A 27,009-nucleotide genomic window follows, 5' to 3' on the forward strand; every position below is an offset into this window, starting at 1 on the left:
CCCTAACAACAACTGTTCCCCGGGCGCCAATGACGTGGGTGTCTCTGATTCTGAGGGGTTGGGTTAAATGTGGAAGATGCATTTAGTTGTACAACTGACTAGGTATCCCTTTTCCTATCCTTGTCTCCTTTCCTCCTGGTCCTAGGTGCTGCTGAGTTTGAGATACTTAACACTGGGTCTCAGCAAGCCAAGCAGTGAAGTATCAGAGCTGTTGTGTGAATTTATTCCAGAAGAGAGGAGCTCAAGCTGTCGTTTCTCCTGTGTATTGTTGTTCTCGTGAATGAAGCCAGGCTCTGCATTGTTATCCAGTCGCACCACTGGCTTCAAAGCAGCTCTGGAAACTTCACATATGCCCATCACTTTTAACAAGGCACTTTTTTACCCAGAAAACCTTATTTTTAATGCCAGCTATTTCAGCTGTGCTACCCACAAGATAAACTGCCACTCGTCCACTATTCCCGATTGATCTGCTAAGTACCCAAAACACACACAGGCGGGGTATTTTTCCCTTTCAGTTTTAAAGGCCCAGTGTGGTAATAAAGATTATTTTCCTGGGTTTTATATATATTTCTTCACTATGAGTTTGGAATAATACTGTGAAATTATTGATTTATTTTCAAATAGACACAGACCACCACCCCTTGTCTTATAGGAGGAAGCTGTGCATTCTTGCCAATGCACGGAAAACACAGCCAGCTGTATGTTATCCATGTCGTCGTTCAGCCACGACTCTGTCACCACAAGATATTAGACGGTGGCAGAATCATTATGCACAAAATAAGTTAGAAATAATGCGGAAAAAACACACAATAGCACAATTGGTTAGGAGCCTGTTAAACGGCAGCCATCTCCTCCAGCGCCATTTTCCCCTCCTCACTCAGACACCTCTGACTGTCCCAGCAGACTTCTTGCTTGAGAAATTGCTCTTAGCTAAGAATCTGTTTTTGTTTCCTTTTTACCCTTTACATTTTTGGGGGGAAAACAATTAAAGTAAGATACTTAATTGTTAACAGAAATGATTTGATATTGAGATAATTGCTGCATTTGTCTCCTTAACAACTCAAAGCAGCTATTTTAGCTTTGTCATGAAGTACAGTACAGCAGCGTGACCCATACCAGTCCCTAGACGGACCAACTGCATGGCCAGCAAAACCCACTGATCCGTGTGGTCAAATCATGGCATCATCACGAGCCTGCCCACACTTCTGCTCACAATGACACGTGTCCCGCTCTGTCTGTACAGGACTCAGTCACAGTGTCTCTTTATACCAACCCCTGCCTGTGTCATGGCACATGCCGAGGCAGCCTCTGCCTCAGCTCTGAGAGATGGAGATGTGGTTGGATTTGAATAATTGCATCGACCCCGGCCCCTGAACACGCCATGCTGACAGAGCAGGACTGCAGTGGCCGCTACTTAGCAGAGCAGAGTTGAGGAAAACACGAGGACTAGCAATGAATTACATTGCAATTCTAACAAACACAGATTTAAGGAACAGCCTGTGTGTTGGGAAAATTTGGCACTTTTCACATTGTCAAATAAAGGGTAGCGACCCGGACGCTGGAATAGGGGAGTTTTCCTCAGAAAAATAGAATCATCGGCACAGTGTAAATATTCTCCTGAATGTGCATTTCTACCCCTGGGTCTTCTTGTTGTAGTAAACAGACTGACTTAGCAGAAAATATATGACTGTTTAAATCATGATGCTCAAAGGAAATAAATATTAATTGGAAGTTTGTAACGTCAAATATGCTAAAGTTGTTTCTTTTTTCCTCCATGCAGTTCCAACACTCTCCACAGGGTGGCCTCGTATCTATGCCTCTTACCAGAGCTGGCAGAGGGACAGGACACCACCTATGAGAAGGAGGTCCTCCTGGAGCTGCTGGTAGGTGCTACGAAACAGGGAGACGTTGTCCTTAACCACTGATTGGGGATCAGGTATTTGTGTCATCGTCCTAATGCTTTAAGTTAGGAATGGGGAAAGGGTTATCTGATCCTAGATCTGTGGTTAAGGGGGAAGGGAACGATAATGAGACTCCGCCCAAGGTGCTTGGCTAAACCGCCGCAACGTCAGGATATGGTCATTTTCAGAACAATAATTGTCTGGGGAGCGTAGCGGCATAACAGGTATTTGTGGCTTGTTTAAAAGCCACTCATTTATGCTTTTGACCTTGGAATATAGTATGCAACCCCCAGCAATGTTTCTCTTATCCTAGGAAAACACAGCAGTGGATCTGATTGCTCTCCACACACACCTTTTAGTCCCTCCTAAAAACAGAAATCCAGTGTGTTAAACAATTCTCATCCCCCATAACCCTCTGTCACCAAGCGACCAGCCACTGACCTGCTCTGTCCTTACTACTGTAATTACCCACTTCAAGTCTTCTCTAGGCCTCCTCTCCCCACTACTGAAGAGAAGCTTTTCCATAATTAGCTGATTAGATTGTTTCCCAGAACCAATGTCAGGGGACTCATTTGGCCCCGGGTTGCCCTGGGCAACCGAAAATCTCCAAAGATTCCAGTTAGGTATTATGTGTCTGTCAGAGGCTCGGGGCGCTGTGCTGTACATTAGGGAGCAGAGCAGCTCACACACACTGCAGAGTCTGCAATTAAACCTGGGGAAGGAGAGGACTGGAGTTATGCTGTGTTCAGCCTCTAGCTATCACTGTTCTGATGGTTATTTAATTTCCCCAAGACATTAACCAACCACTCTTGAATTCTGAACAGAATATTGTTTTTCCTTTTTAATATGGACTGAATTCCTAGGGGAAGTTGGGAACTTGAGTTTTCCTGGATTGCAGTGAATTTGATCCAAAGTTATATTTGTTAGTTTTAAAATTGTCCGAGGTATTTGAACTGGACGTTACTTTCCATCGAGGCATAGGGTCTAGAGCTCTATGGACCTCTCTGCCAGTCCCTGATGGACATGAGTATGACAAAACCCTGGGTTGGATAGTGCCTGGCAGAGAACACAGCAGTGTAACAGGATTAGCGCAGCATGGCGGTTATTGACAGAGTGGTCACATATGGGAACACAGGGATTATATAGGCTTCTGCATCATGTTTGGAACACAACCATCATTTAGGCCACAACATTAAGGCCCCTGACCTAAAACACATAATGAATGAGGAGTTTGTCGTGACAGGGGGATGGTGACTGGTGTGACGCAATACGTCTGACCCGATTTAATTTGACCAAACATTGTTCTTAATACCACTGATCTAGTGAGTAAGGGGGGGGAGGATACGTGTTGCAAGGGCAGTCTGTACCAGAGTAGACCAATGGTTCGTTCATCCAATTTCTTTGTCTGTCTGTCTCCCTTCTCACACATTCTTCCAGGTGTCTCGTCATGAGAGGAGAATCTCCCAGATTGAGCAACTTAATCAAATGCCTCTTTATCCAACGGAGAAGATTATCTGGGATGAGAACATCGTCCCCACTGAGTACTATTCTGGCGAAGGTCTGTCTTTCTATGCTATCTCCTCACAAACTCATGTCACACACACACACACTGCTGTTATCCCACACCTCAGGGGCACCTTAGCTGGCATCCTCTTAATGGGCAATCCTCTTTAGGCTGGTTGGAGCACCTTCACCAGCTAAGATGCCTACAGCCCCGTAAAGCCATTGAAATCCATGAGCCTAACGACATTTTATAAGGCTGTTTTAGCCTGCCAAGAGATTACAGGTGTAAAACTAGCTGTATAGTCGACTCTGCAAATGTATAGTTGACTCTGCCACTGTTCTAGCTAAGGGATTGTCCCTGTCAAGTGGGTCCAGAATTGTTCCTGGTCAGCGAAAACACAGGGCCATGTTTGTTACTCTGAAATAGATGTGTAGGTAGTAGGTCTATTACCAATGACATGCATTTGTTCCCAAATCTGTTTCCTCTCTGCGTGTGTGTGTGTTCCAGGTTGTCTGGCTCTGCCGAAGCTGAATCTGCAGTTCCTGACCCTCCATGACTACCTGCTGAGAAACTTCAACTTGTTCCGTCTGGAGTCCACCTACGAGATCAGACAGGATGTGGAGGACGTGGTGACTCGCATGAAACCATGGTGAGCAGAGAACGCACACACTTAATAACTGATGGTAAAATAAGGTTGCCACATTTCTGTTTCTTTCAAATGTATATTTTTGTATCACTCATATATTATAACTCAATTTCTATTACATTCAGGCAGTCATAGTATGGAGGTGTTTAGGGGCTGACCTGTTGTCTTGTCTTCCTATAGGCAGTCAGAGTATGGTGGTGTGGTGTTTGGGGGCTGGGCCAGAATGGCTCAGACCATCACAGCCTTCTCCATTGTGGAGGTGGCCAAGCCCAACATCGGCGAGAACTGGCCTGCCCGCGTCCGAGCGGACATCACTGTCAATCTCAACGTACGAGACCACATCAAACACGAGTGGGAAGGTACTTGGCTCTCTTCTCCTTTCTCTATCCCCTGCTCTCTCGCGCTCCCCCTCTTCTTCCTTTTCAGCATTCTGTCTATACCAGGTATTTCCGCTGTCGCGGATACGTCAAATAAAAATGTCATTCACATAAAAACATTTTTTTACAAATATTTCAAACAGTCCATTTATATTTTCCAACGGGGCTATACATTTGGGTGAGGTTTTTTCTCTCGCCTGAGTAGCCTCGTTTCACTGCCAAAAATAAAATTAAACCATCTAGTGTTCAGCGAAATAACAACACAATGTCAAAAACAGGTAGCTTAGTCAAATAATTAACATCCAATCACATTAACCATTACTCTCTCGCGGGAATTCCACTAATGGTCCGTATGTAGCCAAACGTAGCTGCTGCTCATTCATTCCGTTTGCTCTAAAATGTATAAATGGCTTAAAAAAGTAAGGCCCGCGTCCATAGGGACGCATACCAGCTCAAATGGTAGTATTGTTAACCCGTAAGACTAGCTGGAAACCAGTAAGACTAGTTCTTAGCGTCGGCTAATGGGGATCCTAATTAATCACATCAAGATTCATTGTTTTACCATGAACATATCAAACCATATGACATTGCTGACTGTAGCTAGCACTAGAGGTTGTTCTGTCAAATAGGAATGTTTTGAAGGATGAAATGTATGATGTGGAAATTGTGCTGGTTAATTTGTGAATTGATTTATTTAAAATCAATCTGTAGTTTTATTAAAGGGGCCTCTGCTCTCCACCCACACCTAGCAAACCTCAGCGTGCAGGAGGATGGCTCAATGTCATCTCAAAATCCCCCTCTCCTCCCCCTTGTATAATTACAACTTCATGTTTTAAAGATCAGCCGAGCGCTGACGGGGCGTTCTCCCTCTCCTCTCTCTTTTTCACCTTTCCCAGGGCTGCGTAAGCACGACGTTTGCTTTCTGGTCACGGTGCGGCCCAACCTGCCCTACGGCACGCGCTTTGACCGCCGCCAGCCCTTTGTGGAGCAGACAGGCCTGGCTTACGTGAGGGGCTGCGAGGTGCAGGGCATGCTGGACGACAAAGGCCGTGTCATCGAGGAAGGTAGGCTGGCGCGCGCGCGCGCGTACACAGATGTGCATACATGCACTTCCCACCGCCACAGGCACACGCATCCTGCCCATACACACTCACACATACTCATGTCACACACCCTTCACATCATCATCCTCCTCCGACCCCCTAACTTCCAGCCCATGAAGTCTAGTGACATGGTGACACTCAACCAGAGAACTGACCTGTTCACATTAGCATTCCATTAACGTTAGGGCAACCCATCGCACCTGAACGCTTCTCAATGCTTTATTTATTCCATTTCATTCATGTAGAAAAGGACATGTTATACAGTGCATTGGGAAAGTATTCAGTCCACATCTTGTTACGTTACAGCCTTATTCTAAAATGGATGAAATTAATAGTTTTCCTCATCAATCTACACACAATACCCCAGAAGGATAAAGCAGAAAGCTTTTTTTTTTGTTTTTTTGTGCAAATTTTAAAAAACATACTTTACTTGTGTAAATATTTGGTCTCTTTGCTATGAGACTTGAAATTTCCATCGATCATGCATGATGTTTCTACAACTTAATTGGAGTCCACCTGTGGTAAATTCAATTGATTGGACATGATTTGGAAAGGCACACACTTGTCTATATAAGGTCCCACAGTTGACAGTGCATGTCAGGGCAGAAACCAAGCCATGAGGTCAAAGGAATTGTCCCAATCCGAGACAGGATCTGTGGAAGGGTACCAAAACAATTCTGCAGCATTGAAAGTCCTCAAGAACACAGTGGCCTCCATAATTATTTAATGGGAGAAGTTTGGAACCTCCAAGATTCTTCTTAGAGCTGGTCAAACTGAGCAATCGGGGGAGAAGGGCCTTGGACAGGGAGGTGACCTGATAAAAACCTGATGGCAACTCTGACAGAGTTCCTCTATGGAGATGGGGGATCCTTCCAAAAGGATATCAATCTCTGCAGCGCTCCACCAATCAGGCCTTTATGGTAGAGTGGCCAGTCGGAAGCCACTCCTCAGTAAAAGAACCATGACAGCCTGCTTGGAGATTTCCAAAAGGCACCTAAAGACTCTTAGACCATGAGAAACAAGATTCTCTGATCTGATGAAACCAAGATTTAACTATTTGGCCTGAATGCCAAGCGTCACATCTGGAGGAAACCTGGTACCATCTCTACAGTGAAGCACAGTGGTGGCAGCATCATGATGTGGTGATGTTTTTCAGTGGCAGGGACTGGGAGACGAGTCAGGATCGAGGGAAAGATACATGGAGCAAAGCACACAGATCCTTGATGAAAACCTGCTCAGGACCTGAGACTGGGGCGAAGGTTCACCTTTCCTACAGGACAACCACCCTAAGCACACAGCCAAGACAATGCAGGACTGGCTTCGGGACAAGTCCCTGAATGTCCTTGAGTGGCCCAGCCACAGCCCGGACTTGAACCCGATCGAACATCTCTGGAGAGACCTGAAAATAGCTGTGCAGCGACTCTCCACATCTAAACCTGATGACGCTTGAGAGGATCTGCAGAGAAGAATGGGAGAATCTCCCCAAATACAGGTGCGCCAAGCTTGTAGCATCATTTTTTTGCAATTTTTTCATTATGGGGTGATATTTGTGCCAAAATGTCAAGATTGATTGAGGGGGGGTCTGAATACTTTCCAAATGCACTGTATGACAGGCTGTTCTAGACTCCAACATGACATCCATAGTCTCAGATCCATCCTATTGAAGCTGTGACTGGGCTGCCATGGTTTTTCTTTTCCGCTAATGTTTGCCTATGAAAAGAGACATTCAGGCATACTACCCTGATCGAAGGTCAGTTTTGCATTACCCCTCCTAATGATTAAGGTTATGATTGGGGAAGTGTACACTGATCCTAGGGCTACTACAGACAGCTTCTACCTAGAGCCTTCCTCTTCCACCAGCAGCGTTCAGAGCGGGCTATTGGAGTGTGTAATGTCAGGTTAACCTAAGTGTTCCTCCTTTCCCCTGTCTGAACATGTGCCCGTGCACCACTACCAAAGCACTATTATGTACCTTCTTCACTCCTCTCCATATTCCCACTGTATTAAACATATAGAGAGAGGTGCTAACTGGGCTGGTGTATCTATGTAACGAGCCTAGCGCTGTTTAAACTTTCAGATGCCCATAGGGCTGAGCCAGGAACAGGCATATCACATGTATCATTGGGCTCTTTGTGAAGAGTGGTGCTATCATTTGTATTTATTTATTTATCCTCCATTTATTCAGCAAACCAATAGAGATTTAAAAGCTTTTATAGATGGGGGCATTTTTGCCTGGTCTACATTGCCATAAGCTGTAAAAGTCAGCAAAGCTGGAAAGAGCTCAAAGATACAAACACTTAAATCTGATTTTTGGCTACTTTTCCCTACTGGCTGCCTACCTGCCTAGCTCTTCAGACACCAATCTCCAGCTGTCCTCAGCCATTTATTCCAGTGTGTAAGTGTCCTCCTTCCAGCCACTCATTTGTCAATTGCACCACGCTACTTTTAGTAGAGGGGATTTAAAGGAAATGCATGGGACAGGGGCCACCGGCTTGAGTTTCACTACCAAGGCTCTGGACTATGGCACCACCAATACTCCCATTTAAATGTTTGTGAAAGGTGAGACACATACAGGCGCGTCAGTGGCTCCCTATGGGAATAAGTCTAAAGCCTCCAGCCTGTGTGTGTGAGAGGCATGAGAATGTAATGTGTGTCGGGGCTGAGGTGGGAGATGAGTGGCATGAGAATGTAATGTGGGGGTGGATAGTGAGGTGGGCGATTAGTGGCCTGGACTAGGATTTGAAAGCTTAGCTCTCTTGGGGACCAGGGAAGATGCCCTGGTATTCATGAAATGGTAGGCAGATGACCCCTAAAATATATTTTTGGGGTCTGGCCAGTGTAACTAATGCTTCTCTGATTTCAAGATCTTTCATCTTTCTCTCTCATCTCTCTTGCTGTGTGTCCTTGTGTTACATAAGTGATGAACGTGGCCAGGCTCATATACCACCCCCGTACATCATTAGCCATGCATTGGCTAATAGACTGTTTGAGCATTAATTGGGTTATCAGTAAACCTCCAAATGCAATTTGGAGGTTTACTGGAGCAGATGGAACAGTCCTCCATAGGAATGGAATGAATGGTGTTCTACAGTATTTACATTTTAATGTTTCAAGGACAAAATTATATGTATTTAATTGTTTTTGTTGTAGTGGCGACAGTAACATTAGAATGTTGTGTTAAACTGTACTTTAGGGACTTTGGGGACAATGTTTTCATGCTTTTTAAAAAATGTTTAGCTCACATAATTTACAGTTGGAGTCGGAAGTTTACATACACTTAGGCTGGAGTCATTTAAAAATAGTTTTTCAACCTCTCCACAAATTTCTTGTTAACAAACTATAGTTTTGGCAAGTCGGTTAGGACATCTACTTTGTGCATGACATGACACAAGTGATTTTTCCAACAATTGTTTACAGACAGATTATTTCACTTATAATTCACTGTATCACAATTCCAGTGGGTCAGAAGTTTACATACACTAAGTTGACTGTGCCTTTAAACAGCTTGGAAAATTCCAGAAAATTATATCATGGCTTTTGATAGGCTAATTGACATCATTTGAGTCAATTGGAGGTGTACCTGTGGATGTATTTCAAGGTCCACCTTCAAACTCAGTGCCTCTTTGCTTGACATCATGGGAAAATCAAAAGAAATCAGCAAAGACCTCAGAAAAAGGATTGTAGACCTCCACAAGTCTGGTTCATCCTTGGGAGCAATTTCCAAACGCCTGAAGGTACCACGTTCATTTGTACAAACAATAGTACGCAAGTATAAACACCATGGGACCACGCAGCCGTCACACCACTCAGGACAGAGACGCGTTCTGTCTCCTAGAGATGAACGTACTTTGGTGAGAAAAGTGCAAATCAATCCCAGAACAACAGCAAAGGACCTTGTGAAGATGCTGGAGGAAACGGGTACAAAAATATCTATATCCACAGTAAAACGAGTCCTATATCGACATAACCTGAAATGACGCTCATCAAGGAAGAAGCCACTGCTCCAAAAAAGCCAGACTACGGTTTGCAACCACATTGGGACAAAGATCATACTTTTTGGAGAAATGTCCTCTGGTTTGATAAACAAAAATAGAACTTTGTCCATAATGACCATTGTTATGTTTGGAGGAAAAGGGGTGGGGGCTTGCAAGCCAAAGAACACCATCCCAACCGTGAAGCACGGGGGTGACAGCATGTTGTGGGGGTGCTTTGCTGCAGGAGGGACTGGTGCACTTCACAAAATAGATCGCATCATGATAAAGGAAAATTATGTATATATATTGAAGCAACATCTCAAACATCACTCAGAAAGTTAAAAGCTTGGTCACATTTGGGTTTTCCAAATGGACATTGACCCCAAGCCTACTTCCAAAGTTGTGGTAAAACAGCTTAAGAACAACAAAGTCAAGTTATTGGAGTGGCCATCACAACGCCCTGACCTCAATCCTATAGAAAATATGTGGGCAGAACTGAAAAAGCGTATGTGAGCAAGGAGGCCTACAAACCTGACTCAATTATACCAGCTCTATCAGGAAGCTTGTGGAAGGCTACCCAAAACATTTGACCCAAGTTAAACAATTTTAAAGGCAATCCTACCAAATAGTAATTGAGTGTATGTAAACTTCTGACCCACTGGGAATGTGATGAAATAAATCAAAGCTGAAATAAATAATTCTCTCTACTATTATTCTGACATTTCACATTCTTAAAACGAAGTGGTGATCCTAACTGACCTAAGACAGGGACTTTTTGCTGGGATTACATGTCAGTAATTGTGGAAAAACCGAGTTTAAATGTATATGGGTAAGGTGTATGTAAACTTCCAACTTCAACTGTATTTTAAAAGTATGCATTAGGTGTCTTAATAGAATAAACGTGGTAAAAACACATGTTGACATTAAGACATTTCTATAGCTTCCAAAATCGTTTTTTACAACGGTGGGGAAGTGCCAAGATAGGGGGTGCTGTTTTGAAGCCACCACACTGTCACTCATCGTGTGTGTGTGTGTGTGTGTGTGTGTACAGTATATAAATCAATGGTTGCATGTCACAAGATCACATACCAGTTTCTGCCTTGCATGCATTTTTTTTCTCAAGTTAATTAATACTAAAAACAATTAACTTTTAAATATTAAACTGTTTACAATCCTATCATATATTTTATTTAAATATATTCTTTCTACTACCCTATTCCTGCTGGAAATGCACAGGTAAACGTTTTACCTTATGTGCAAATACGTATTAATTCAATCTTGACCATAATGTACCACAATGTGTTGTCCCTATTCTATTCCCCAGGCCCTGACCCCAAGCCCAAACTGAGAGGAGACACCAGGACATTCAGAGTGTGGCTGGACCCTAACCAGTACCAGCAGGATATGACCAGCAGTATTCAGAACGCCACTGAGGACCCCTACGAGTCCTTCAACATCATCATGAGACGCAAGCCCAAAGAGAACAACTTCAAGGTGCGTAGGGTGGACTGTATTACTGCTCATTACACATGACCCAGACCACCTTTGTTATTTAAACTCCCTCAATATCCCTCCCTCCCCTCCATCCCTACTTTCCTTTTTTCATACTACCTCTCACCTTCCATCCATCCATTTATTGCTTCCTCCCTCTTTCCCTTCCCATCATCCCTCCCTTTACTTGAGCATCGCCGCCAGGCCTTGATCTCTTCTTCTCCACCCCACCCCTGGGTGATCAATCACTGACTGGTGCGGCTGGGTCCTGGAGCTGGAAGCCTGGGGGTGATCCAGGATTACCTCCAGCTCAAAGCCTCTGATTTCCCCCCACTGACCCCAGACAGAGGCCCTCGGTGGTGCGTGACCTTTCACTGCACGCCCCCCTCCCCCTCATCTCTGTGTCCATCACTTGAGGCATGTCTGTAGTAGGATACACATTCTGTTAAATCAGGTTGCTGCTGGCAGAGAAGGCCAAGAGAGCCAGGAGTTATGTTGGCAATTCAAATGTAGCCGTTAACTATCTTTGTGTTGTTTTTCTCTGCCAGGCTGTACTGGAGACGATCAGGAACCTGATGAACACTGAGTGTGTGGTCCCAGAATGGCTCCATGACATCATCCTGGGCTACGGTGACCCAGGCTCCGCCCACTACTCCAAGATGCCCAATCAGATCTCCTCCCTGGACTTCAATGACACCTTCCTGTCGATCGACCACCTGAGGTCCTGTTTCCCTGGTTACACTGTCAAGGTCACCGAGGACAACCCTGAGCTGCAGATACCCCCTTTCAGGTTAGGGGTCAAGGGTCAGATGGAGTAGGGTTGGGGTCATGGTCTTCCTGGGGTGTTGTCTTTTTCATGTGGTCCAACCTCAACATATCTTTGAACCTTCTGCTCTTTCCCCATTCTAGAATCAAGTTCCCTGTGCAAAACAAGGTAGACAAAGGCAAGAAGAGGAAGGCAGACTCTGAGGAGAAAAAGGAGGAAGAAAAAACGCTTATAGTGGAGCCTCACGTCACGCCCAACCGGGGACCCTACCCCTACAACCAGCCCAAACGGTGAGGGTCAAAGGTTAAAGTTCAGGTTCCCAGGTCAACCAAAAGAGTTCGGGAGTCCCTGCAGGGTTGGCACCGCACAGAGGTCAAGTCCTTGTCCTCTTTCTAGCCAGTCAAGTCTCATCTTGCTCCACTATGTCCACAGGGCTCCTAAATACAGCACCCACCTTTTTGTTTAGCCTATGCTCAGGGCCTGCGTGTTTCCACCCCTAATGTGCCTGCCTGCTCCAAATTTAGCTTCCCCCAAAGGCCTGACTAGTTTATGCTTGAGGACGCTTACTGAGCAAACCTTTCCCCCTAGAGCAAAAACAACCCCTGCTTTGTAAAATGCAACGCTCTTAAAATGTTTATATTTCTGTCAGGGACGTTTTATACTGATTCCTATTTATTCGGGTTGGTGTGTTTTGATTTGCTATGTTAGCGTGAGTTCTGGGGATTTGCGCTGTTGGCTGTGTAGTGTTTTGGTGGTTCTGTTTGGTGAGGTAATTTCCTGACATTTTTAGCCCTGTAGCGAACTAGATCAAAACAAACTGTCAAATTCGGTTGTTGATGTCTAAATTATATCAATCTTAATCATAACTGAGCAGAAATTAATTGGCTTTTTATTTAATGAAATTATCATTCATCTGATCTGATGGTAACTTTGCTTCTTCCAGTTGCGCTTTGATTATTCAAATCCTGTTATTCACAGAAGCTCCTCTGGGTCCCTTGACTGAAACGTCTTTCATGAGGCTTTCAAACACTTCATCACAGAGCTTGTTGAAAACAGCTTTCGTTTAGCTTCTCTGAACATTTTCTTAAAACCTTCTAACCATGAGTTATAACTTTGTGTTTGAACAGAAATACCATCCAGTTTACACCAACTCAGATTGAGGCCATCCGCGCTGGGATGCAGCCTGGACTGACCATGGTAAGAACATTTTACAGACCTAAGTATACCTCTTGTCTGCTACATTTTTACACGAATGCAATAAACTGACCTCATACTGTTCATAGGAATCATTGATATTACTTTTCATACTTTAATATATTTTCAAGATTAAACATCTTGTAGGAATTGACTACTCCTACCTGGCCACTTGAATAAACCAAGGCAATGGACAGACGGCATTAAAAGTTTGAGAAACAATTGAAGTCTCCCATCCATTGGCTTGTGAGTTAAACTGCCTTTCAATCACTCATAGCCCAGGGTGTGATGTTGGCTACTTCAGCAGGCCAGCCATACCAGTGAGCTGTGATATGACAGGTGTAATATTGACCCTGTCTGCTTGAAGAGCTGAGGATTTGTGACCACTCTTCCTGATGCAGGGGGCTCCCCAGCCACTAGTAAATAAGGTGCAGATCAGTCAAATTCTTCCCTGAAAGCCCATCCGCTAAATTATCTTAAATGGTCCAGATGAAGAACACACACACACAGCCTCTCAGAAACGCACATACATACTCTACTACCCTCTCTGGTGTTTCTGGTGACGGCACACACACACATTACCGCCTTGCTTTGATGAAGCTCATTCCTGGCCTGGTGATTGGTAGCTGGCTGAGTAAATATGGCAGTCGTAAAACAACTCTGCACAGACACACACACCTCTCACTGGCATGTCACGACAATCTTTAGCAGCCAAGACAGCCTCCCAGTCTCATGCTTCTCCTGTCATCTGTTGGATCAGTGTAGGAGCCATTTTTAACCCTGGTTTAAAGTTTTTACTATGTTTTGTGGTGGCCAGTCTGTAAAGTGGACTGGCTTTTATGTGAGTGCCTTTAAAGGACTTAAGGTAAGACGGTGGCTAAATGTTTTTATGAATATACCGTCAAGTAAACTCCATACCCAGTTGTAGCCTCGGCTTGTCTGTGAGCACCTTTCGTCCTGGGAAAGCCCTGATGAAAATGGAGTAGTTTGTTTATGATCCTTTCCACCTGGTGTCGTGGTGGTTATGTTTGAGGACAGTGATAGTTCTAGACTAGACTCAATGATCTCTAAAGCCTTAATTAGATACAAAGAAGGTCAAGAAGCCGATGGAAAGAGCTTCATGCGCTCTCTAGTTTTATTTGTGTTGTCTGTGTTTCTGTGTCTTTGCCTGTGAGTGCAGGGAGGATGACCTTGCATGCACTTCTCACCTTAGCCCTACTCACACACACCGGTCCTATCTGATCCACTGAGGGGGAAACTGTGTGTGTGTTCTGACAGGCATAGGGCCGCCTTGTCAGAACCACTGTGCTCTCCGATGGCAGAGGCATTTTCTGTTAGCTAACCAGCCTTCTCCTTTTTCTCCTCCGTGCACTTTCTTTCACTGCCTCACGTTCTCTCTCTATCCCTCCTCCCTCTCTCTTTTAGGTGGTGGGTCCTCCAGGTACAGGAAAGACCGACGTGGCCGTCCAGATCATCTCCAACCTCTACCACAACTTCCCTGAGCAGAGAACCCTCATAGTCACACACTCCAACCAGGTAGGAAACGCCTCTAAAATGACTCAATTCACATATACTGTATATACAGTGTATTCGGAAAGTATTCGGGCCCTTTGACTTTTTCCACATTTTGTTACGTTACAGCCTTAGTAAAAAAAAAAATTTTTTTAAGTAATCACACTACCCCATAATGACAAAGCGAAAACCGGTTTCTCTGGTCTGATGAAACCAAGGTTGAATTATTTGGTCTGAATGCCAAGCGTCACGACTGGAGGAAACCTAGCACCATCCCTATGGTGAAGCATGGTGGTGGTAGCATCATGCTGTGGGGAGGTTTTGTCAGAGCCAGGGACTGGGAGACTCGTTAGGATCGAGGGAAAGATGAATGGAGCAAAGTACAGAAAGATCCTTGATGAACTGCTCCGGAGCACTCAGGACCTCAGACTGGGGCGAAGGTTCACCTTCCAGCAGGACAATGACTCTAAGCTCACAGCCAAGACCAGTCTCAATGTCCTTGAGTGACACAGCCAGAGCCCAGACTTGAACCCAATCAAACATCTCTGGAGAGATCAGAAAATAGCTGTGCAGTGACATTCCCCGGAATCCAACCTGACAGAGCTTGAGAGGATCTGCAAAGAAGAATGGGAGAAACTCTCCAAATACAGGTGTGCCAAGCTTGTAGCATCATACCAAAGAAGACTCAAGGCTGTAATCGCTGCCAAAGGTGCTTCAACAAAGTACTGAGTAAAGGGTCTGAATACTTACGTAAATGTGATTATTTCTGTTTTTTATAAATGTGCTCAGATTCATAACCTGTTTTTGCTTTGTCATTATGGGATATTGTGTGTAGATTGATGTGGGGGGACAACTTAATCAATTTTGGAATAAGGCTGTAACGTAACAAATTGGAAAAAGTGAATGGGACTGAATACTTTCCGAATGCACTGTATTTTATCATTTATAGGCATGTAGCAGAAGCTTTTATCCAAAGCAACTTATGGATAACACACAGGCCCCTATATTCATAGGCCCTTATAGTCACAAGTATTGCATGTTGGAAGCTTTTTATGAAAATGATCTTCACCTCTTGACTGATCATATTTTAGGAAGCAAAGTTGCTGCAGGAGGATTTCACCAATCCTCTCCAAAATGGTGCCATTAATCACTGAGAAATCCCAGCCTAAAGTCACGGAGGAAAAATTAAAAAGCTCCCCTGTGCCCCAGTCTCCTCGCCTCAGTATTTAATCAAAAAGCCTTGTCCCCTTTCTGTTCACCCTGCAACACTGTAAGAGGTGTGTGTGCGCAGGCATTCACCTCTGTTCTGTGTCTGTTCCAGGCTCTGAACCAGCTGTTTGAGAAGATCATGGCTCTGGACATAGACGAGCGTCACCTCCTGCGTATGGGCCACGGAGAGGAGGCACTGGAAACCGAGAAGGACTTCAGCAGGTGAGAGAATGCCACGTGGCCACACACACACACACACACACACACACACGTCTCTCCCCCCTCTCACCCACGCCCAACTACACACACATTCCTAGCTGACCTCACACACAAATCTACACATGCATACATCTATCTGAGCACACAACCAGCTTCACACATGCAGTACACATACATACAGTGACAAGTATACCCAGTCGGTCCCACTCATAATTAGTCCAAGTCAGACAGAGCCACTCCATACCCCCCATACACTCCAGCCTGGTCATGGCTTTATCTTATTTAGGGACTGCGCTCATGCTTGCTCGCTGTCTCCCCTATTTCCACCAACCATTCCATCCTGACTAGTGCTCTCAATATTTGGGCCTTGTACAGGGTCTTACTGGCCCATTTGAGACTCATTTGGCGTGAAAACGGGTGTTTTTAGAGTTTTATTTGGAGGACCGATTGGCTACCAAAACTGGTTGGGTCTTCAAGACCTTGCTAGGCTGTGGATTTGAGGCCTCGGTGGCCCCTCGTTGTTGCAGACCCCTCGGTGGCCCCTCGTTGTTGCAGACCCCTCGGTGGCCTCTCGTTGTTGCAGGCCCCTCGTTGTTGCAGACCCCTCGGTGGCCCCTCGTTGTTGCAGGCCCCTCGTTGTTGCAGACCCCTCGGTGGCCCCTCGTTGTTGCAGACCCCTCGGTGGCCCCTCGCTGTTGCAGACCCCTCGGTGGCCCCTCGCTGTTGCAGACCCTCGGTGGCCCCTCGCTGTTGCAGACCCCTCGGTGGCCCCGCTGTTGCAGACCCTCGGTGGCCCCTCGCTGTTGCAGACCCTCGGTGGCCCTCGCTGTTGCAGACCCCTCGGTGGCCCCTCGCTGTTGCAGACCCCTCGGTGGCCCCTCGCTGTTGCAGACCCCTCGGTGGCCCCTCGCTGTTGCAGACCCCTCGGTGGCCCCTCGCTGTTGCAGACCCCTCGGTGCATGCACACAGATGCCAGGAGCAGATTGTCTCACCGGTAGGAAACGCGCTAGAATTCTCAGGGCAGCCGCAGTAGTTCACCCACCCACACAATTGGGGGAAGTCTTTGTGTGGCTATGTGTCTCATTCAATGCCTTGAGGTACTGTGACTCAGCGACCTAACCACACAGACATTGACTAGCGGGAGAGAGATGGGAAAGCCAGCAAACTGAAACCATTTACAACAGACCTGAGTGGGGGAGGGAGGGAGGAAGAGCGGAAGGGAGAGACCCAAAACCTTCACACGAACCACCTAAAAAGTATTGTTTATTATTGTCAATCTGCTTTAAAGGCCAAAATAGAGATGTCGGTCTAAAATAGTTCCAACCTAATTTAATATTCAGTGCTCGTGCGGCGGCCATTTTGACTAGCTTTGATCTCGCTGTCAGGCGGACTAACTAGTTCATTGAGACCAAGTCTAAACCTCTGAGGATGAATAGCCTCAGGCCTTGTATCAGAGCAGGAGCCTTATGGAGTCTGCCGGTTAGGCTACTACATCTTTAGCCAATGGAAACGATGTGTGCTCAAAAAATGTCAGTGGAAACCACAACATAGGTCTAGTGATACAAAATATACATGGATAGGGTCAGTTGTGTTGATTAAATTGGCAGACATTGCTCTAAACCTAGAGATTCTGCCCTCACCTAGCCTTGGCTCACTAAAGTCTTAGTCCGGAATTCAATCCGATCGCGGGTTAAAGGCATTGCAGCTTTTAAAGGCAATGATTCTGCATTCGCAAAGATCCCATTTCCAGTAAACGCTGCATATGTCGGCTCAATCGGAAAATCCGCAATGCCTATAACCCGAGATCGTATTGAATCGCGACCTTACTATTAGGAGTTCATGCAACTGAATGGTTTCCTCCTGTTTCTTGCCAACTGAACACACCTCCTTGTTGCATAAAGCAGAGGTGACGAGTGGATGTGACGGCCCTCTCTGTGGAGGAGCACCATTGCGTTATGCAGATCAGCTAAAGCTAGCTACAGCACCAGGACGAGAGGCAGATTAAGCTGCTAAGAACATGCACACTGACTCCACATTCACTCCTTCCTTCCGGTCCAATGACGAGGAAGGAGTAAGCTGGGGAAACTAATTAACACTACTGTATGGGATGAACAATGAACAGGCATAGAGGCCTTCTCTGTTCTCACTGCTCAACCAATGGTAGTGTACAGTGACATTAATATACAATACTTTGCCTTTTAATCAAAAATGTCAAATGCTGTAAATACAGTTTCCCTTCTCTCTGTTAAGTGAAGTTTTAATACGATATTGAAATACTGGTTGGTCAGAGAACACGGGTGTAAGTTGAAAGCTCTTCGTGACTAAATGGGTCAGTTTGCGTTTTCTCTCTTTCTCGGTCTCTCCTGGGATGGTAGCGCAGAAGGCTGCTTTTGTGAGGAGGGAAACAAGGTCGCCACTTTTTTATATATATAATTTTCTCATCAGCCGGTGTAATTCTGTTTGAATCCTCTGCTGTGAAGCTTAGTGGGATATCTATTTATAGGTCCCTACCTCAACTATCTCACACACAGCACTGTGTCTGGGTGACCTCCGACATGGCATGTCCCAGTGCCACGTACTAATACTAATTGGCCTTCTGGTTTGTTGTGGCGGGACACCTGACTAGACTACATGTTTTTACTGTCATTTAGTCTTTTCCGTTTGTTCAAAATATCTTTTTTTCTTTATTTATTCAATAGTAGTCAATTGTGGTAAATTAATATATTTGATCAGTGGTACACATTATTAGTGACAAAGGAAATTTGGTCCATCTAGCTATTAGTTTTGTGCAATTATTTCCCATCGCAAGTGTTTTTGGTACCTGTACTTTACTATTTATATTTTTGACAAATTTTACGTCACTACATTCCTAAAGAAATATTGTACTTTTTACTCCATTTTCCCTGACAATCAAAAAGTACTCGTTACATTTGAATGCTTGCAGGACAGGAACATTTGTCAAATTCATACACTTGTCAAGAGAACACGTGGTCATCTCTACTGCCTCTGGCGGACTCACTAAACACAAATTCACCTTTTGTAAATAATGTCTAAGTGTTGGAGTGCGCCCCTGGCTATCCATACATTTTAAAAACAAGAAAATGGTGCCGCCTGCTTTTCCCCTTTACCCCTACCTACATGTACATATTACTTCAATTACCTCGACTAACCTGTTCCCCAGCACATTGACTCAGTATCTGTATTTACTGTAGCCTCGTTGTTATTTTATTGTGGTACTTTAGTTTATCTATTAAATATTTTCTTAACTGTGTTTTTCTTAACCACGTTGGTTAAGGGTTTGAAAGTAAACAGTTCACGGTAAGGTCTGCGCCTCTTTTAGTCGGTGCATGTGACAAATACATTTTGATTTGATTACATTTATATAAAGGATTTTTAAATCATTTATACTTTTACTTTTGAGACGTAAGTATATTTGAGCAATTACATTTACTTTTGATACTTAAGTATATTTAAAACCAAATACTTTTACTGAAGTATTTTACTGGCTGACTTTTCACTTTTACTTGAGTAACCTTCTATAAAGGTATCTATACATTTACTGAAGTATGACAATTGGGTACTTTTTCCACCACTGCCATTGAGTTAGTTTTCGTATACTTTTGATTATCCACTTGAAGCCTGCTGCCTTGTTGCTTGCAGCTGATTCTCACGTGTAGGATGAACATTTTAGCGGTTTAAAACGCTAGGCTGTGGTGTCACAGGTTTAGGCTTCAGATCTCCTCTCAACATGAACATTTCCCCTCAGAATGACGTGATATGACCCTCGGCTCTGGAAGGGCAGGCAATGTGTAGGGGAGGTCGGTACTGTTATCAGCAATATGAGAATAGGGTGTTCTGATTGTATAGGGTTGTTCATGTTACTAGGTGTAATCAACGTCACAAAAAATAGGATTTTCCGTCTCAAGGTAAAAATGTAAAAAAAGACTAAGTCCCAATAATGTAAGGGTTGAGGTTTTCATAGAATGAAAAGACTGATGTAATGTGGAATGTTGTTCAGGTATGGGCGTGTGAACTACGTGCTGGCCAGGAGGCTGGAGCTGCTCCGAGAGGTGGGTCGTCTGCAGGAGAGTCTGGATGTCCCTGGAGACGTGTCCTACACCTGTGAGACCGCCGGACACTTCTACCTCTACCAGGTCAGTACAGGAAGGATGTGTGGGTTCTGGGTGTGTGTGTGTGTGTGTGTGTCACTTTCCAGTACAGTGAGGACATATGCATTTCCTAATTAATCTTTAATTCCTGATATCCTCACCTGCAAAAATGGAGAATAAAATGCATCTCTAAAATCAAAATTCAAGGGGATAAAGTCTGCTTAACCATGTTACACTTGAAACATCCCAGTTCAATAAGTGTCAGTATCTATTTTCCTTTCACTTCATATCTGGCTTCGACAGCGAATACCAACATATTATACCAACCCCTCAGTTATTATAGTTATTATACCAATCCTCAGTTTATTTTTGTCACCTAAATACTGCATACTGGCTCCAGGATGCATCAGCAGAACAGCCCAGAATAGACAACAGAGCCTTTTTAAACAGAGACGACAACCCAAGGCAACTGTCAACTTAAGAAAACCTGAGAGCTCATCCAATAGCCCAAATCAAGAAGAGTTCTCACTGAGGAGGCATGCTGTCAGTCAGACGAAACTGTGAGCACGGGAGGCAGAGGAGTGAGGGAGACGCTGGTTTAATAGCAGATTCCACAGTCGTCGTGTCCGGCTCAGTATTGTAGTGGGGTTTATGGAACCTATGGTGTATGCCAGGCCCCTCGCTCAACACATTGAAATCCTCCATGCCAGTCAGGGGGCTCCCCTCTTCTCTGATTCCTATAGTCATCAAGCTTTTTATTGTCTTTGGACAGACGCGAGCAGAACAGACACCAGCTATCTACATGACTTCATGGACAACTCATCAAAAATATCTCCCCTAACATTGTCATAAAGGTTTCTAAATGGTTACCTGTCTCTGTGTATAGGCCTGGGCTGTAAGATGAAGGGTGTTCTCTGTTCCTCATCTGCCCTGTCACCTTACCACTCAGAGACCCTGTAAGGGATTGGACATCAGGAAGTAATGAGCTTGAGATGGTTCTGATGGAGAATATCAGGGGTGGATAATGGTCTCTGTTAATCGTTATGGTCTATTAAAGCAGATGGCCAAGCTACAGCCCCATTTGTAATACTGATTAAATTGCAAGTTGTTCCACAGTTCCCTAAGGCTGTGTTTGTCACGGTTCCACATGTTCCCGTGACACTCAAGGGGAAAAATATAATGTATATTTTATTCTGTTCTTTTCCCGTTATATTCTCACATCAAAATGTGTGTTGACTGTGTTTGCGTCCATGTCTGTGACTGTGCGTGCCTTTTTGTATGTGATGCAACGAGTGTGTTTGTGTGAAGAAGCGTGCGTGCTCTGGGAATGGGACTCGACTGTGTATCTGTATGAGTGAGAGTGCGTGTGTGCGGCATACCAAAAAGAGCAAGACCTGTAACATCCAGGAGGGGGTGTCTGTCTGGTGTCCTCCCTCTCCCCGCTGTAGGTGATGTCTCGCTGGGAAGAGTACATGAGCAAGGTCCGGTCTAAGCAGGGCTGTCCGGTGGAGGCCGAGGCCGTGGCAGCACACTTCCCCTTCCATAAGTACTTCTCCAACGCCCCCCAGCCTGTGTTCTACGGTCGCTCCTACGAAGAAGACATGGACATTGCAGAGGGCTGCTACCGACACATCAAGAAGATCTTTACCCAGCTGGAGGTAGGGCAGGCCACACACATCACATGTTTATCTAGATGAAGGCATATGCTCAACACGCCAAGAAGCTCCTCACTCTGTCAGAGGTCAACATGTCACACACACACAAGCTCTTGAACACACACATCTTCACCCCAGTCAGTGGTAGGTGTGTCTCACACACACACCATGTCAGCAGATTGGCTGTTCATCAAGGGTCATTAGCCAGCTGTGTGGGCAAGTGGGAGCTGGAACACATTCACTGAACACATGATTGTGTTTACCCCACTGGCTCCATAACAGGTCTGCCTGGGCTCACTGGTGATTGGACATCCTACTCTTTAAGGAAGTAGCATTGCAGCGACCGTTACATTGCATCGAATCAGATTTCAACAGCCGTTTCTGTTGTGATATTAGGAGTTTGTAATATGATGCGGTTGGATAGATGGCGCAATTATTTTCTTTTCCATATTCACCACCATCTTTATCTCCATGCATCTCTCTCTCCCTCCTATCCCTTTCCTCCCTCTCCTCGCTTTATGTTTGAGTGTGTTCTGTGAGGCATGGGTTGGCATTACATGATGATATCTCACCCTGCTACACCACCTCCCCCATTGGCAGTGACACAGGACCCACTGCATGTCTCCCCAGATGCAGCTGGACGATTACAGACCCCTGCATTCACTCTGCCTTCCCTACACACACACACACTCTGAAATCGGACTTCTGTGTACACATACAAACATGCACACCGCTTTGCCATGCACCTCAGCTCAGATACAGCCCCTCCTGGTTGCGCCCAGTCTTTTATATAGAGAGAACAATAACATGAGAGATTTATGGGAGCGACGGCCTTGCAGAAGCAATAAAGAAGTTATTCACTGGAGGTAATATCCCAACATGTATGTGTGGCCTTGATTTTTATATGGCTTCCCTCGTATCACTAGCCCCATCACATCAGACGTGAGAACCTCACCGTGTTCACTCACCCCGGCCTCACCCTCACCCATGATGCTGCTGCTGCAGAGATATCGGTCTGTCTCCCTACTCAGACGTTAGAATCTCCCTCTAGAATCACAGGAGAATGAAAATGCTCTGTTGCCTGGCTGCCTACCAGGAGTGTCTTAGAGATGTTTGTGTGTTATGAGGTGCCATCTCAGCAGACGATGCCAACACACACAGACATACACACACACACACACACACACACCCGGAACACAGTGTACAGCCGTCTACCGCTTGGGTTTCTCTACATCCAGGCTCATGCTGTTTATCCTCTTTTTCTTCCTCTCTCCTTTCAGTCCGGAGGAAGAAAGACGGCTTAATTTCACCCTTCAACCGCTGAGGAACCACGGGGGGTTAAAAATAGCCCTCATTAATATTACATGTTTTGGTCGCGTTTTAATATTATTGTAAAAATAGTAACTAATCAAATATTTATCTCTGCCAGTTCCCTCTGAGGCTCCACCTCAGCCCTCCTCACCCCCCTAGCCCATTGACCGCAAATGTGGCCGTCTCAAAATAACCACACTAGCCCACTCTCATCCTCAGCAGTATAGAGCTATGATATCTCTGCCTGGTCTCTCTCAATTTAAGCCACTCCCTTTCGGTCTCTTTTAGGAAAACACCCCCGATCTCGCTTTTCCCAATCAGAAGAGCCCTGTAATGGAATCTGTTCTGAAGTGCTCGGCTGCTCACTTAGCTTCTATTGAACAGTAACCCATATCCTTAAAATGCTCTCCCTGCCTGCTCCTGAGGATAGAAAGGACTGACAGAGATTGCTGAAAAGGAGGATATCCGGTCTTGAGATCTCAAGGATTCACGTGCAATTACTGTCTTAAATTTCATTCCTTGTTTTGGTATTTTTTTCAATGGAATCTCTTCAGAATCCTATTTTTAGGTGATGGAATGCGACTTTTTTTTGTTTTCATATTTAAAATTTAAAAAATGTATGGCCTTGCATGACCTCCCTGTTGTAGATGACAGCATTTGACATATATCTGGACACACAATTGATTATGGTCCTCTATTTTGGCACAAAAGCATTTTTTCCGACAGATGTTTTGTGTTTATTGAGAGCATTGCGTTAAACCTCCATCCACGGGGATGTGATCTGTGTTATATTACCCTTTATTATTTATTTATTTTTTACATCCAAAGACCATTGTATTCCATTGTGTCATCTTATGATAAACATCTGCTCACTGTGATGCAGCCCTTTGAACCAGTCATCACTACCTGGCAATGCTGATGATTTAACCTTTAACCCTATCCCCGGCCCTCTGAACCACCTTCTTACTAGTGTGTGTGTGTGTGTGTGTGTGTGTTTGTGTCCATCAGGAGTTCCGGGCCTTTGAGCTGCTGAGGAGTGGACTGGACCGTTCCAAGTACCTGCTGGTGAAGGAGGCTAAGATCATCGCTATGACCTGCACCCACGCTGCCCTCAAACGCCATGACCTGGTAGAGCTGGGCTTCAAGGTCAGACAAACACACAAACACGATCACGACACTACGATCACACACACAACTCGGGACAGAGGCAACTCGTCACCTACACACATGTTCTTGTGTTTTCAGTATGACAACATCCTGATGGAGGAAGCAGCTCAGATCCTGGAGATCGAGACCTTCATCCCTCTCCTGCTGCAGGTAAATTACTAAAGCCAGACCCCAAAATCCCACCGGCGCTAAACCCCAATGTTCAGCTCTAAAGCCCTTTTTTTTTAGGTCTATACTTCCCCTAAGAAGAGAACTCCTTGTCACTCAGGATGAATGGGTCCATCCACTGTTAATGTGGTTATCATGCTGGGACCTAATAGCCTCAGGTAGCAGATGGCACTAGGGTCTGTTTACAGAGGAGACCATTAAGCCACATCAACCAGGCCAACAACCTCTTAGTCTCTCGCTCCAACCAACGCAAACATCCAAACCCATCATGCCTGCTGTCGTAGCATCGCAGGCGGTAACGAGAATCCACATCCCCCATTCCTTCCATTGGGTCCCTATCGGAGATTGAATCTGGCTCGATTTATGAGCCTTGGTAATGTCAGGTTTGTCTGGGGTCAAGCCCTCATTACTCTCCCTCCTAATCAGCAGAAGCATAGTAAACGCATCAGTGAGGCTCCGCTCTGTCTCTATCCTACCTCTCCTCTCCTGCATTCCCAGTATTCTATGCCAGCCAGATAGTTGGCGCACAAAGTTCACCACTCAGTTAACAGGCAGAGGGAGGAGAATGGAGAGAAGGAAAGGTGAAGAACAGATGTGTGAAGAGGTGCAGGGCTGGTGATGGTCGCTTTTGAAATGCAAGTCTTTTTCCCCTAAAAAACACTTTGTGGAGAAGAACTGACCTTGTGTCTTTCCTCTCTCGCTCCAGAACCCAGAAGATGGTTACAGCAGGCTGAAGCGTTGGATCATGATAGGAGACCACCACCAGCTGCCCCCTGTCATTAAGAACATGGCCTTCCAGAAGTACTCCAACATGGAGCAGTCCCTGTTCACCCGCTTCGTACGTCTAGGGGTGCCCACCGTCGATCTGGACGCTCAGGGACGTGCCCGCGCCAGGTGGGTAAGGCACACTGGGGACAGGGTCCAGACAGAAATGCTGAATACGGCACATATTATTCTCATCTAATCAAACATCAACAAGTCTGGACATGCAGAAAGTCATTTGACGTTTTCATCATCAAACATTTGTGCAAAAAAATCTACAGAATATTTGGTTTAGTGTGTGTGACATCTCTTAATCCTCTTAAACGTAAGACGAGACAAAAAGAACTAGTCTGTTAGCCAGGAGGGTTTAATTGGTTATGTCCATGATCTAATAGGTTCTAAGTAGCCGCTGATACACGTGAATGGCTCCCTGGCTAATTGGCTTGGCTAATCAGTAGTAGTGCCCTCAGTATGTACTGTATACTAACGTGGACGCTAAGCTAGAGTGGTGAATAGTGAATCTCTCTTTAAAGGTGCTACACACAGGGTTTGTTTGACACTTTTGCGTTATAATTTCAGAAAATGTTGATCATATATCTGGCGCTAAAAGGGGAATGATAGTGTTTCACATTATTACTTACCTGCCAGTATTGTGGTTGGCTGTGATATCTGCTGAGAAAACTGTTTTGACTTTGTGGCTGGGTTATCTAATGGACATTGCTAATTTCCTGGTTGCGAAAATTCTACACTGTTCACTCAATTTCAGTTTGTGAGAAAACAAGCACTGAATAGTGTTCCATCACTGTACCATCTAAATCACAAACAAATATATTTTCAACTACAAACAATGTAGGTTTTACAGCTGTTTGAAGCTGCTTCAAACAGCTGTAAAACAATGTATTTGTTCAAAATATATTTGTTAGTGATTGTTAGTACAGTGATTCCGTACACTATTCAGTGCTTGTTTTCTCACAAACTGAAATAGAGCGAACATTGCATTTTTGCAGCTAGGAAATGACAGAGTGGTTTCCACTAGGTAACCCAGCCACAAAGTCAGAACAGCTTTCCCAGTTTGACAACAGATTCCGCTCTGGCAGGAGAAGTCCAACGGCCAGTATCACGGCCAGTCACAACACTGGCGGGTAAGTAATACTGTGAAACACTCATTCCTCTGTTAGTGGCAGATAAATGATGGCCACTTTCTGAAATTACAATGCAAACATTCTACAAAATCCTATGTGTAGCAGCTTTTAAATAGTAAGGTGTCTTTCTCTAACCATATGAATGAATGCTAACATGGTTCTCCACCTCTCCTCCAGTCTGTGTAACCTGTATAACTGGCGCTATAAGCAGCTGGGGAACCTGCCCCACGTACAGCTCTTGCCCCAGTTCCAGGCCCCCAACCCTGGCCTGACCTTCGACTTCCAGCTAATCAACGTGGAGGACTTCAACGGAGTGGGAGAGTCCGAGCCCAACCCTTACTTCTACCAGGTTAATAATGCACATTTATACAGGAACAAGCACTTTGCGTACGCCCACACACTCACCACAGTAGCAAAGTAGTGTTTATTGTTCAAGGATTCATTCGTTTTAAACCTTAATGGATTCAGAACAAGTCCAGATGATATGTTCATTACCTGGGCTAGCTCACCGTTAACACTGGATCCACTCAGGACAGGTTAATGACTCTGTCCTCCAGACTAGCAGTTAGATTGTCTTTCCTTAGGAAGTGGCTTAGGCTGATGTCTGGCTCTGTGTCTGTGTGTCGGTGTGTCTGGCTCTGTGTCTGTGTGTCGGTGTGTCTGGCTCGCTCTGTGTGTCGGTGTGTCTGGCTCGCTCTGTGTGTCGGTGTGTCTGGCTCGCTCTGTGTCTCGGTGTGTCTGGCTCGCTCTGTGTCTCGGTGTGTCTGGCTCGCTCTGTGTCTCGGTGTGTCTGGCTCGC

At 45.1% G+C, this 27,009-nt stretch overlaps 1 protein-coding gene across 1 annotated transcript in view; it reads left to right on the forward strand.

Annotated features, from left to right (window-relative positions):
- The window catches only part of aqr (aquarius intron-binding spliceosomal factor), a 57,546-nt gene that overhangs the window by 8,580 nt on the left and 21,957 nt on the right, over window positions 1-27,009 (forward strand). The window contains exons 14-30 of the mRNA XM_024437095.2: window positions 1,781-1,883; window positions 3,339-3,459; window positions 3,913-4,054; window positions 4,232-4,410; window positions 5,325-5,492; window positions 10,830-10,999; window positions 11,545-11,786; window positions 11,906-12,052; window positions 12,890-12,959; window positions 14,382-14,492; window positions 15,790-15,899; window positions 19,915-20,050; window positions 21,454-21,663; window positions 23,980-24,117; window positions 24,217-24,288; window positions 25,013-25,200; window positions 26,388-26,559. Coding sequence (XP_024292863.1) covers window positions 1,781-1,883; window positions 3,339-3,459; window positions 3,913-4,054; window positions 4,232-4,410; window positions 5,325-5,492; window positions 10,830-10,999; window positions 11,545-11,786; window positions 11,906-12,052; window positions 12,890-12,959; window positions 14,382-14,492; window positions 15,790-15,899; window positions 19,915-20,050; window positions 21,454-21,663; window positions 23,980-24,117; window positions 24,217-24,288; window positions 25,013-25,200; window positions 26,388-26,559 — 2,479 coding nt within the window. The remainder of the gene's footprint in view (window positions 1-1,780; window positions 1,884-3,338; window positions 3,460-3,912; window positions 4,055-4,231; window positions 4,411-5,324; window positions 5,493-10,829; window positions 11,000-11,544; window positions 11,787-11,905; window positions 12,053-12,889; window positions 12,960-14,381; window positions 14,493-15,789; window positions 15,900-19,914; window positions 20,051-21,453; window positions 21,664-23,979; window positions 24,118-24,216; window positions 24,289-25,012; window positions 25,201-26,387; window positions 26,560-27,009) is intronic.

Source organism: Oncorhynchus tshawytscha, linkage group LG11 (assembly GCF_018296145.1).
Source record: "Oncorhynchus tshawytscha isolate Ot180627B linkage group LG11, Otsh_v2.0, whole genome shotgun sequence".
In the NCBI taxonomy this organism is placed as follows: Eukaryota; Metazoa; Chordata; class Actinopteri; order Salmoniformes; family Salmonidae; genus Oncorhynchus; species Oncorhynchus tshawytscha.